Source organism: Rhamphochromis longiceps, linkage group LG10 (assembly GCF_057381845.1).
Source record: "Rhamphochromis longiceps isolate RC_006_pf linkage group LG10, R_longiceps_female_GT1.1, whole genome shotgun sequence".
In the NCBI taxonomy this organism is placed as follows: Eukaryota; Metazoa; Chordata; class Actinopteri; order Cichliformes; family Cichlidae; genus Rhamphochromis; species Rhamphochromis longiceps.
The window spans coordinates 5,669,672-5,683,917 of NC_140566.1; the positions used below are offsets into that span (position 1 = coordinate 5,669,672).

The 14,246-nt window shown below is 43.0% G+C and overlaps 1 protein-coding gene across 2 annotated transcripts in view; it reads left to right on the forward strand.

Annotated features, from left to right (window-relative positions):
* pknox2 (pbx/knotted 1 homeobox 2) overlaps positions 1 to 4,744 on the forward strand; it is a 106,640-nt gene extending 101,896 nt beyond the window's left edge. For both annotated transcript variants that reach the window (XM_085419978.1, XM_085419977.1), the window contains 2 exons: positions 608 to 786; positions 2,196 to 4,744. In XM_085419978.1, the coding sequence (XP_085276104.1) occupies positions 608 to 786; positions 2,196 to 2,458 (442 nt within the window). In that variant the 3' untranslated portion in view covers positions 2,459 to 4,744. The remainder of the gene's footprint in view (positions 1 to 607; positions 787 to 2,195) is intronic.
* Positions 4,745 to 14,246: the final 9,502 nt, after the last annotated feature.

The following is a 14,246-nucleotide window of genomic DNA, read 5'->3' on the forward strand; positions in this document are numbered from 1 at the left end:
GAGGAGACCATACTCAGCACAAATGTACAACTATACAATGCCAGCCACTTAGTTATGGCATTTCATGTATACTCTACCTAGTAGTATCTTACACCCTGCTGTTATGTCCAGAATTGTCTATCACAGCAGAAAAGACCTCCACCTGGGGTCTTTTCTGCTGTGATAGACCCCAGCCTCTATGGATCTTGTGCTTAGAGCTTGTTCCTGTGCTGCCATGATTAGTGCTATCTTTCAGTCCAGCTTTCTCCACAAGTAGAATTTCACAGTGTCAGCCACTTCTATCTTCCCATGGTACTGTGGAGGGTCCTGACTTTCAGTCTATCCTTAGAGAGAGAGAGAGAAAGAGAGAAAAAAATAAATAAAGACAATTTGATATAAAAGTGCATTAAAATTTTTCATTAGGGTATGGTTTAATCAAATGATAACATTTTGAAGTGTTGATGGTCATATTCAAAGTTTTGTGTGTACTTGTTTTTCATTTTATGTCTTCCTTAAATCTCGGTACTGTTTAGTAGAACTAATTAGATATGTGAAAGACATGCAGAGTAATTAAGTTGGATTCATAGGTGTTACTTTTCCTAATATGACTTCTTTGGTATTTTCACAGGTTCATCAATGCTCGTCGACGTATCCTTCAGCCTATGTTAGATGCCAGTAATCCTGACCCAGCTCCTAAAGCGAAGAAGATGAAGTCCCAGCATCGTCCAACACAGCGCTTTTGGCCCGACTCTATTGTGGCTGGTGTATTGCAGACGCACAGATCTCAGACAGGAAGCAACTCAGACAGTATGCCAACAGTTACATTTTCCAAGAAAAGCAAAGCAAAGCAAACAGCTTTCTTTGGGCATTAAATAATCCTTTACTTTTTAATTTTTCTTTAATGTCTTCTTGATTTTTGTTTTGTAAAGCACTTTGAGTGCTCCAAGAGAGTAGAAAAGTGCCATATAAGAACTATTTACCATTTACCAGCCATAGATGCTTACTTGTAATTTAAAGATCACAAATAGCTCTTTCTAGCTATACATGAACATTTAAATTTTTACATGTCATCTCTTAAAATATAGTTGAAATATAGTGTTTGGAAAAATATTTTTATACACAATCAATTATAGTAGTAGAAACAGTAAAAACAAACAGCAGAAACACAGCAGCCGTCAACTGTGGCTGTTATGGGATACAGTCTAAATTTAATGTCTGTGATTTTGCTTGCTTGACTATGATGTGTTTGTCCTACAGTGATCACTATAGCTATGATATTTACTTGAATTTGGAGGGAATATTGATAAACGGTAAAATTGTACACATTGTACAAAAAAATAAACAAACTAAAAGCGTGTCTGCTTGAATCCAAACCACTAGATGGCACTATTACCACTCTTTTGTTTAATTTTTTTTAGACTATCAGTTTCTTTAAAAATGTGTCCTAAATCAATCAATAGCTCAGCCTGCACTCATGTGTACAAACAAGTCTCTTGGGAATAGTTTTCTTTTACTGCTACACGGTAGGCTGTAGACCTCAGTTACTTATGCAATTTGTTATCTCCTGTCACAGTACTGCAGCTGGTACGAGTATAGACAAGTAAAAGAAAGCTTCCCTACTGGAGTGCAAATATAGATAAAAGGCAGGGTAAGAATTAATTTCAGTGGCAGACAAAGTCTACGTAACGTTTTGCAAGGTAAAATTGATCAAACTGGTGTGTAGGATCCCATATGGAAAAGCAATAGAAAAAACTTATAAAAGACTTGCATAAGATTTGGCCTACTTCATATAGTGAATCATATAAGGCTTATATGATTTACTCATGAAAGTGGCCACTTTCTCATTACTTTCAGATATTGTTTTAGGAAGTATCCAAAACATACAAGTTTCATTTATATAATTTTTCAAGGGATCTTATATCTGTTGTCACTCTTGTATGCTTTTCATACAAGTTTCACACAAGACAGATACAAACTTTATAAGATTTATATATATCTTTTCCATATGGGATGGTTTTTTTCAGGTGGCTCCCAAAATTGAGTCTCTGGCCCTGTAGCCACTCTGAATATTGGCTAAGTGAAATTTCTAAATAATACTGAAGCATGCACAGACAAATAAAAAGGTCTATCTTCCTCTGCCTACATTATTATTTTTTAAATGTATCTGTCACATTATAACCCCTCTTCTCCCTACCCTCTTTCTGGCCTCGCTTCAGACCCACTGAGTATGGACAGTCTGCAGTCACTATCCTCAGATTCAGCCACCCTGGCCATGCAGCAAGCCATGCTCGGAGCCGATGACTCAATGGACGGCACTGAGGAAGAGGATGAAGAGGAGGAGGAAGAGGAGGAGGAAGGCATAGAGGAGGACGATGAGGAAGAGGATGGAGAGGAGGAAGATGACAGGGGGAGGCAGCTGTCCAGCCAGGGAGTGGGAAGGAGAGATCTTAGCATGGAGCACAGAGAGGAACTGGAGTAGTCTGCCAGGGGCAACTGACAGACTTTATGAACGCTGATCTCAGTTGTGAACTTAATACAGCCTCATTGAAACTCAAATAGTACGCCTCTAATGCCGAGTGACTCTAGAGAGCATTTACGCACGTATTAGTTCTTTACCACAGACTCTAATCAAACACAATGACCATCATGTTTATAGGAAAAATATTAGTTTAATGCTGAATTGTGTTATTGCATTTTAACACAGTATGTTCCTATGTAGTGAACTCATGAACTTTCTGGAGAGTAGCACATTTTTATAGCTCTGGTTATTTATGGAGAGGAATGACACAGGAACTAATAGGTTTGAAATTGAGTACGTTTAAAAGCAGCATTTAAAGATGTTTGGTGCTTTTACAGGAACTGATTCTTTTTTCTTTTTTTGAAACAAACAATGAGGAAAAGCATTACATGGATTAAAGAACTGAAAATCTCTTTTGACTGTATGTTTTAGCAACTACTTAATTGAATGTAATATTTTGTCATCTGAAATTAGTTACTAAAAGGGCTGCAGCCGTTTTTATCAGTTTTTTTTTCATCTGAAAGTGCCCTTTATTTTCAATTGACAGACCACAGTTTCACTTTGCAGCTAATGTGTCATTTCACTTCCTAAAATAAGAGTGAGAAGACAAAATAAAGGAAAGGATGTGTGTGTAATACATTTCAAATATTTGTTGAAGTGACTGCTGGCTTCCACTCTGGGACATCATTCACACGTTTTAAATGACTCATAGGTTCTCAGGTTTAACAGCACTCTCATCTGACATGTTTCTTCCTCATGAGCAAAACACTTGACTTACTGCTGCCGCATGACTTTTACAACACTCTTGGTTTATTTTCTCTCTCCCCATGAGCAAAAACAGCTGTACTAAACCAGTGTATACTGACTGCACATATAGTATGTATATTGGATTTTTCCTATGTTTGTATTCTGGTGTTGAGGGTTTGCATATTTATTCAATTTTTTGTGTGTAGCTTCAGACTTCATGTTGTCCATGACATTTTCTGGATAAGGGTGTTGAAAAAGCAGGTGGCCATGCACATATGTACCTAACTCCAACCACCAACTCTTTGAAAACTACTTGCGTATTTCTGTGACCTTGATCAGTTCTGTCAGAGATCAAGAGCGTGCCGGTCATACAGACTCAACACTGAGAGAAATCACGCAGAGATGCCTAGTGACTTTGGAAAAAAATGTCATGTACTGACACTGACTTCTTTTTGATGGAAGACATTTTTGAGAAAAACATAAAAAAGGGAAGAGACTCAGTAGTAACCTATCTTTCCATTTTATGTGAAGGCTTTTAAAGAAGCTGTGAATCGATTTCAGCCCCCTGTTTTGTATTAAAACAAATGGAATCACTCATCTCTAATGTGAAGATGTCTAGAAAAAGAAAAAAACTGTTATATTGAATGTTCTGAGTGTTCATTGTGAAGTATGTTTCCTGTTATTCTTCTTTTTTTTTTTTACTTTTTAAAAAGTTTTAAATGAATCTTCCAGAGCAAGCAACAGACTAGGGGAATATTTCTGTTTCATTTGTAAACTTTGTTGTTGTCATAATCTATTGTGTTTCAATAGATCACTTTTAATAATTAAACATGTAAAGGTACTGATTTTGACTCGTGGAAGTTCTGCATTTGTTTGAGCTGAGCAAACACATGCAGGGCTCTGACTTTTCATAGAGGGAGGCAGTTTGATTCATTAATATTTCGATACAATAACCTGTAAATCATTTTTACAAAAGAGAGTATAACATTTCTTCACCATCCTCACAATAATTTTCAGATTACAAATTCTAATTATTGGTTAACTTCTCCCACTTGCCTGTCCTATCATGTATAGCCTTCCACCCACTCGTTATATCTCAAGCCTGTGATTTAACTCGCTGGAAAATGCCCACCCAAATGCTCGCCTACCTTCTCAGCCAGCTACCATAAACAAACCCACAATCTCCTGAATTGTGGCCTCTTTGAGTAAATCACTGTATTGCTTTTTTTTTTTTTTTTTTTTGACATGGCTTATATATGTAATTGCCTTCCTGCATTGTTTTCAACCTCACCATAGAAGGTCAAACTCTAATTGCATCACTTAAATCTCTGTTATTGTTCACCTTTGTTACTCCACCTTTAGCCATATTTTATGGCACGAGAAATGTGAACTATAGCAGTCACATAGGACCTACTTAGCAGAGGTAACATGTAGTGAGATGATTAGCTACTTGACTTTTTTTTTTTTTTTGAGGGAGCAATGGTCAAAATGCATGGGAGAGGAAATATGTGGGAGGGAAGACACAGCCATATTTACACAAGTGGTCTAATAAAAAAGTGCTTCAGACATTATAGCATTTGTTCAATAATTATTCTGCATGGAGTTCATGCGCAACACATTAGATGAGTACAATAGCCAGAGGTCTTTTCTGAACAGTGCAAATACCAATTTGAGAGCAAGTGGAATCAAATGTGAATGTAAGAATCTAGATAGATTCATTTGAATTTATCATAGAATGGATGGATATAGCTACAGTAGAAGTATTGCCTATATGTATATGTGGTGGAAGCCTGTAACAGTCCATATATGCAAATCAATCATCCAATCTGGGTGTAATGGTAAATTGACTGATTCTTATATAGCACTTATATAGCACTTTTCTACTCTCTTGTAGTGGATTAGTATCTTGCCCAAGGATATTTGGCACACAGACTTGAGCAGCTAGGAATTGAACTGCTAACCTTCCAATGAGTAAATTACATATTCTCCTTCTCCATGGATAAATGAACCAGCTGCTAAGTGTTGGGCCTTTGCTAACCAAAAGCCCAAAAGTCCTGATCCCTAAGGTTCCCCAGAAGGGACCTGTCTCAGCACAACATGGAAGCTCCTGTCAGCCATCATAGTGGCTAAGTTGAACTGCCACATGGGTCAATACTAATACAGGACACAGAAGAGAATTGGCAGAAATGCAAGAGGAGCAAAACATCAGCAACTGGTAGAGTGAGCAGTTGGTTGAGACTGTAAGACCAGACTGACCAACCTGTGCACTGCCTAGATTGACTACAAGAAAGCCTCAACTACAACTCAATGCACATACATGGATTCGGGAAAATTTAGAAGTATAGAAAATCAACAGGACTCTTAGAGTATCAGGATTTCAATTGGGATGTGGCAAACAACACTAGAGGTGGACTTCAAGCCAATAACACAAGTCACCATCAAATGACAAGGAACAAGGAAGTGCTCTACCCCCACTGTTGTTCTGCATAGGCCTCCCTCTTCAGTAAGATCATTAATAAGAATGGCTTAGATACCGACTACAGAATGGTGCATTTGTTAGCCACCTCCCTTACATGGCATGGAATATCAGATGCCAGACCACCTTAACTGGCTCCTTTCAATGTGGAAGGAGTAGCAGCTCTACTTATAGCCCCTACCAGATGGCTGAACTCCCCCATCCACCCTTCAGGGAAAGCTCATTTCCACCTCTTGTATCCACAATCTCGTTATTTTTGCCACTACCTAAAGCTGGTGACCATAGGTGACCAGGGCATAGATTTACTGGTAAGTCAAGAGCTTCACTTTTACCTTCAGCCCTCTCTTTACCATAATGGATAGGTCCAGCATCCACATCACTGCAGCTACAGCACCAATCCATCTAACAATCTCCCCGTCCCCTCTCCCCCCACTTGCAAACCCCAACAAACTCCTAGGGCAGCAACTTGTCCCTAACCTGGAGTGGGCACTCCACCCTTTTCCCACTGAGGACCATGGCCTCAGACTTGGAGGTGCCATCTCATTTCTGCCGCTTCACACTCGGCTGTGAATGACTCCAGTGAGCTGGAGGCCACCACCTGATTTGTGCTTTTTGCAGATGATGTGGTTCTGTAGAGGTGAGATTCTGAGACCACCCAAGTTCATCAAATTGTGTCACCAATTCTTCATAATTTTTATGAACAAAGGGCAGTCCTGGCAGAGTCCAACACCCACCGGGAACAAGTGTGGCTAATTACTTCCTATGTGTACCAAGCTCTTGTAACAGTTGTATAAGGATCCAATGGCTCGGAGCAACCGCCCTGACAGACACCTGTCGGTACCAACCACCATACTCCCGAAGCATCTCTCACAGAATTCTCCAACTGACATGGTCGAAGTCCACAAAACACATGTTGACTAGTTGGGCAAACTCCCATTCATGCTCAAGTACCCTCAAGAGGGTAAAGAGCTGATGCAGTGTTTTGCACCTACCCTCCTGTATCTGAGGTTCAAATAATGGGCGGGGAGACTAAGGAGTGTGATCCTCTTGTAGTTGAAGCACACGCCTCTGGCCCCCCTTCGCGAAGAGGGGAACCACCAACCATAAGATACCGCCCTTTATCTCGACGCAACATTATAGAGGCGTGTCAACCTTGACAGGCTATAGCATCCAGCACCTTTAGGAACTCAGGGCAAACCTCATACACCAAAGAGTTGTTTAACTTCTTCAGTGACCTCATCGCCGGTGATGGATGTGTTGTCCCCTTTGTCCCCAGACTTTGCTTTCCCTACAGAAGACGTGTCAGTGGGATCGAGGTCTTCAAAGTATTCCTTCCACTGCCTGACAATATCCTCAGTTGAAGTAAGCAACGGTCCACCTGTACCATACATTGTGCAGGTAAAACACCGCTTTCCCCTCCTGAGTCACCTGAGGGTTTGCCAGAAACTCATCGACACAGTCCTACAGTCTTTTTCCATAGACTCTTTAAACTCCTCCCACACCCGAGTTTTTGCTTCAGCCACTGCTCAAGCCACGTTCCGCTTGGCCTGTTGGTACCAACCAGCTTTTGACCACGACTCAGAGTAAAAATGGTCCATTCATACTCAATGTCCCCATTCTCCCATGAAATGCAGTCTTAGCTCTGCTAAAGGTGGGAGTTGAAGATCTCACAGACCAAGGCCTCTACCAGACATTCCCAGTGCACCCTCAATATACATTTAGGTGAGCTAGGTCTGTCCAGCATCCTTCTCCACCACCTGATCCAACTCAGCCCCTTTCTTCACCGAGTATCCAGAACATACAGCCACCGGAACCATTCCTGAATGTACATGCAGGAGTCTCTAGGAGACTGGTCCCAGAATTATTCCACATCCCAGTCGCTACTCTCAGTAGCCAGTATCAGCCTGCCACGGTCTTCCCCCTTGACTGCCGCCTGGCACACACTGTACTCGACCCCTACAGGACTACAGGAGCGTGGGCCCATGTTCCTTCTTCTTGCGCCAGCCTGGGCCCCATTGCCTAAAGGGGCCCAGGCACTCGCCCTTGGGCACCCTTCCAAGGCCCAGCTCCAGGGCAGAGCCCTAGTAACTCTATTCAGGCAGGATGAACTGTTCCCTAGACTTTTTACTCATAGGCGTCTTCTGATTTGCTTTTTGTCTGCTCCCTCACCGAGGACCAATTTGCCATGGGAAACCCCCTAACAATCTAGAGGGTGTGGGGAGCCACTGCCACGTCCTTCAGGGCATGAAGCAGGTATGGAGGAGATCAAAACTCCAGACATCCAGAGGCCCCCAGAACACAAGAGACCAAGGAAGACTAACAGAGGGGCAGCCGCGCCACTGTCCCAGAAAGAGCTGAGGAGAGTCCCAGATGAGGGCTCACTCAGCAGCCGCAGAGCAGAAGCCAGGGGGGGTTGCAGTGACGCGCCCGTGAGCTCCGCCAGCAGCCAGCTGTGCCTGAGTGACCGAGCCCCAGGCCGAGGGGCCGGGGGCACCCCACCTCCGGAGTGGCCCGAGCGAGCCCCAGGCTCCAGGCCCCGATAAGCGGCCGCCAAGGAGTGAGCCGGTGTGTACCTGGACGCCCATCCCCGGACACAAAGAACCACCAACGCACCGATGTCTGAGGGAGTCCGCCACCGGCAGGGGAAGTGGTGGGGGGAGATAGGCCTCCAAACCTTGGAGGGCCTGAGATGTCCCCAGAGAGGTGGCGTCTGATACCCAACCTGACATATAGACACAGACATACAGGCACACACAGATACAAACATCCATTCCCACCCTTATGCTCTCATATGCACTTACTCCACACTCAACCAACGTGGAGACAGACATAAAGAGACGCTGTACACACAATCACACTCCCCAAGCGTACTCTACGAACCGGGTCTAGGTACCCTTGCCCCTGGAGGGGGGAACTGCACCCAGACCCAGGTGGTGTTACCCTTTTCCCTGCGGTGGGGAGAAGCAGACCGCCCTGACTCTGCAGCAGCAGGGAGGCCCCACACTCCAGACCCCAGTCGGACGGCCAACTCCTCCTAGCCCCCCCGCTCCACCAGGCCGCAGAGAACGGGGGTGTGTGAAGACTCCAAACCTCCCTCCGCCCGCTCATTGTAGTGTTGATGCATGTGTGTTCTAAGGTGCATTTAAAACCCAGGAGGGCATGGAGCTACCTGCCAGAGAGCAGCAGGTAAGCGCATAGCCCCTCCTGCTAGCCCTCAATGTCTACGTGTATTTAAAATTGAGAGGTGGGCAACGACGCCAGGGGTGAGGTGTACACCCTGATGGTAATTTGGATTCCGTGTATCGTGCCCACCCCCAAGATCCTATATGTATGTGTAATGAGAGTGTGAGTAATGTGAATGTCTAAGTTGTGGGATAAAATTGAGGCAGAGGCAGCCAGAAGGGGACAGAAGGGGGGATGCCTCCTCTGCACCCTGGTGACACACCCCTACTCCAAGGCCCTGCATGTGTGGGTGGTTGTGGTGGAGCGGGAAGAGGGAGGCAGCTGGAGATGGGGAGGGAAAGAAGGGACCCCTCCCTGGGGCCAGCTCCTCTGCTGACCCCAGTAGGCACCCCCATACTCCGCGACCTGCCAGGGAAAGGGTGGACCTTCTGCCGAGTAGCTGGCATACCAAAATTACTGCATGAACACACTGAAAACCAGGAGCTGACCAAAGAACCCAGAACAACTTCTAAAGAATTGCAGGCCTCACTTGAATGATTGTTGAATCATGATCCAACAATCAAAAGAAACCATGTAAAAATGTCATCCATGGGAGAGTTCCTAGGAGAAAACCACTGATGACCCAAAACAACATCTTGATTATTCACAAGATTTTTGGGACAATATTCTGTGAAAATGTCAAGACATGAAGCTGAACTTCTTGGAAGATGTGCGTCCTGTTATATCTGGTGTAAAACTAATTTCAGATGACCTCTAATTTTCTCCTTATAAATCTTAGAAATATGTTATCTGATTAGGATATGTCATTCAGTGTGCATACTAAATATGTGGGGCTGCTTTATCCTATTTGCACAATACCTCTAAAATTACAATTACCTTGTCTGAAAAACTAGTTCATGTATTTATTATTTGTAGGCTACTGACAACAACAACAACAACTACTACTAGCTTCTCTTCAGTGCCTCCCCATTAAATTCAGAATCAAATATAAAATCCTTCTCCTCAGGCCCCATCTTATCTTAAAGCCCCTACAGCACTGTATCACCCCAGTAGAGCACTCAGACTGTAGGCTTAGTTGTGGTCCCTAGGATAGTTAAAAGTAGAATGGAAGGCAGAGCCTTCAGCTTTCAGCCCCCTCTTCAGTGGAACTAGGTCCCAGCTTGGATTTGGTGGCGCTGTCACTTGGTGTTCGCTCGCTCTGCGGTAGAGTATCACTTCCTGTTCCTGCTCAAACACAGTGGTGTTTCTGAGTAGCTTATTTGCTTAGCAATTTAATTAACAACTTTTAAATACATTCTTCTTTCATAGTATAATCTTCACGTGCTTCATCCGAAGCACACTTTCTGTGTACTCACTACCTAATTTATAGCCAAAGTATTCACTCACTGTCTCTGTACTGTTTCGCTAGCTTAGCTTAGCTCGTAGCCGACTCGTTAGCACCATGGCTACTTCACCTGTCCCTCCTGCACTTTCTTGCTCATTGTGTCAGATGTTTAGTTACTCCTCAGCCTCCTTTAGCAGTAATGATATCTGTAACAAATGTAGCATATTTGCAGCGCTGGAGGCCAGGATTACTGAATTGGAGACTCGGCTTCGCACCCTTCATTCACCCATAGCTAGCCAGGCCCCTGTAGCTGGTGCAGCCGAAGATAGCGTAGGCCCCGCTAGCTGTTCCCCGGCAGACCCCAAGCAGCTGGGGAAAGAGGGCGGCTGGGTCACGGTGAGGAGGAAGCATAGTCCTAAACAGAAGCCCCAGGTACACCACCAACCCGTTCATGTGTCTAACCGTTTTTCCCCACTCGGCGACACACCCGCCGGGGGTCAAACTCTGGTAATTGGTGATTCTGTTCTCAGACATGTGAAGCTAGAGACACCGGCAACCATAGTCAATTGTCTTCCAGGGGCCAGAGCAGGCGACATTGAAGGAAATTTAAAACTGCTGGCTAAGGGTAAACGTAAATTCAGTAAGATCATAATTCACGTCGGCAGTAATGACACCCGGTTACGCCAATCGGAGGTCACTAAAATCAATATTGAATCGGTGTGCAACTTTGCCAAAACAATGTCGGACTCTGTAGTTTTCTCTGGTCCCCTCCCCAATCAGACCAGGAGTGACATGTTTAGCCGCATGTTCTCCTTAAATTGCTGTCTGTCTGAGTGGTGTCCCAGAAACGATGTGGGCTTCATAGATAATTGGCAAACCTTCTGGAGGAAACCTGGTCTTGTTAGGAGAGACGGCATCCATCCCACTTCGGATGGAGCAGCTCTCATTTCTAGAAATATGGACAAATTTATTAAACCCCCTAAAATATGACTATCCAGAGTTGGGACCAGGAAGCAGAGTTGCAGTCTTACACGCCTCTCTGCAGCTTCTCTCCTCCTGCTACCCCCCCAAAAACCCATCTCCATAGAGACTGTGTCAGCTCCCAAACAGACAAAAAACAAACTAAAAACCATCAACAAACAGCTTAAACATAAACAATTACAAAGAAAGAACAATACAGTATCCACATCTGAACCAAAGAGTAAAACAGTGAAATGTGGATTATTAAATATTAGGTCTCTCTCCTCCAAGTCTCTGTTAGTACATGACTTAATAATTGATCAACAAATTGATTTACTCTGCCTTACAGAAACCTGGTTGCAGCAGGATGATTATGTTAGTTTAAATGAATCAACACCCCCGAGTCATTCTAACTACCAGAAATCTCGAAGCACAGGCCGAGGGGGCGGTGTGGCAGCAATTTTTCACACCAGCCTATTAATTAATGAAAGACCAAGACAGACTTTTAATTCATTTGAAAGCCTGATGCTTAGCCTCGTCCACCCCAGCTGTAAAACTCAGAAACCAGTCTTACTTGTTATCATCTATCGTCCACCTGGGCCCTACACAGAGTTTCTGTCTGATTTCTCAGACTTTTTATCTGATTTAGTTCTCAGCTCAGATAAAATAATTATTGTGGGTGATTTTAACATCCATGTAGATGCTAAAAATGACAGCCTCAACATGGCATTTAATCTGTTATTAGACTAAATTGGTTTCTCTCAAAATGTAAAAGAACCCACCCACCACTTTAATCACACTCTAGATCTTGTTTTAACATATGGCATAGAAACTGAACATTTAACAGTGTTTCCTGAAAACCCTCTCCTGTCTGATCATTTCCTGATAACATTTACATTTACAATAATTGATTACACAGCAGTGGAGAGAAGACTTTATCACAGTAGATGTCTTTCTGAAAGCGCTGTAACTAAGTTTAAGAATATAATCCACCCACTGTTATCATCTTCAATGCCCTGTACCAACATAGAGCAGAGCAGCTATCTGAACGCTACCCCAACAGAAGTCGATTATCTTGTTAATAATTTCACCTCCTCACTACGTACGACTCTGGATACTGTAGCTCCTGTGAAAACTAAGGTCTCTAATCAGAAGTACCTGACTCCGTGGTATAATTCTCAAACACGTACCCTAAAGCAGATGACTCGTAATCTGGAGAGGAAATTGCGTGTCACAAATTTAGAGGATCATCATTTAGCCCGGAGAAATAGTTTGCTGCTTTATAAGAAAGCCCTCCGCAAAGCCAGAACATCTTACTATTCATCACTGATTGAAGAAAATAAGAACAACCCCAGGTTTCTCTTCAGCACTGTAGCCAGACTGACAAAAAGTCAGAGCTCTTTTGAGCCAACAATCCCTTTAACGTTAACGACTTCATGAACTTCTTCACAAATAAAATTTTTATCATTAGAGAAAAAATTACCAGTAATCATCCCACAGATGTAATATTATCTGCAGCTACTCTTAGTACCATCGATGTTAAGTTAGACTCTTTTTCTCTAATTGATCTTTCTGAGTTAACTTCAATAATTACTTCCTCCAAGCCATCAACGTGTCTTTTAGACCCCATTCCTACAAAACTGCTCAAAGAAGTCCTGCCATTAATTAATTCTTCGATCTTAAATATGATCAACCTATCTCTAATGATCGGCTATGTACCACAGGCCTTCAAGCTAGCTGTAGTTAAACCTTTACTCAAAAAGCCATCTCTAGACCCAGCAGTCTTAGCTAATTATAGGCCAATCTCCAACCTTCCTTTCATATCAAAAATCCTTGAAAGAGTAGTTGTCAAACAGCTAACAGATCATCTGCAGAGGAATGGTTTATTTGAAGAGTTTCAGTCAGGTTTCAGAGCTCATCACAGCACAGAAACAGCTTTAGTGAAGGTTACAAATGATCTTCTTATGGCCTCTGACAGTGGACTTATCTCTGTGCTTGTCCTGCTAGACCTTAGTGCAGCATTCGATACTGTCGACCATAATATCCTATTAGAGCGATTAGAACATGCTGTAGGTATTACAGGTACTGCACTGCAGTGGTTTGTATCATATCTATCTAATAGACTCCAGTTTGTTCATGTAAATGGAGAGTCCTCTTCACACACTGAGGTTAATTATGGAGTTCCACAGGGTTCAGTGCTAGGACCAATTCTGTTTACATTATACATGCTTCCCTTAGGCAGTATCATTAGAAGACATAGCATACATTTTCACTGCTATGCAGATGACACCCAGCTCTATCTGTCCATGAAGCCAGATAACACACACCAATTAGTTAAACTGCAGGAATGTCTTAAAGACAAAGACCTGGATGGCCGCTAACTTTCTGCTTCTTAATTCAGATAAAACTGAGGTTATTGTACTCGGCCCTGAAAAGCCTAGAAATATGGTATCTAACCAGATTCTTACTCTGGATGGCATTACCTTGGCCTCCAGTAACGCTGTGAGGAACCTTGGAGTCATTTTTGACCAGGACATGTCCTTCAATGCACATATTAAACAAATATGTAAGACTGCGTTCTTCCATTTGCGCAACATCTCTAAAATTAGAAATATCCTGTCTCAGAGTGATGCTGAAAAACTAGTTCATGCATTTATTACTTCCAGGCTGGACTACTGTAATTCATTATTATCAGGATGTCCAAAAAACTCACTGAAAAGCCTTCAGCTAATCCAAAATGCTGCAGCAAGAGTACTGACAGGGACTAGAAAGAGAGAGCATATTTCTCCTGTTTTGGCTTCCCTTCATTGGCTTCCTGTTAAATCCAGAATTGAATTCAAAATCCTGCTCCTCACATACAAGGTCTTAAATAATCAGGCCCCATCTTATCTCAATGACCTTGTAGTACCATATCACCCTATTAGAGCACTTCGCTCTTGCTCTGCAGGCCTACTTGTTGTTCCTAGAGTATTTAAAAGTAGAATGGTTCAGTGCTTCAGTTTTCAGGCCCCTCTTCTGTGGAACCAGCTTCCAGTTTGGATTTGGGAGACAGACACTAT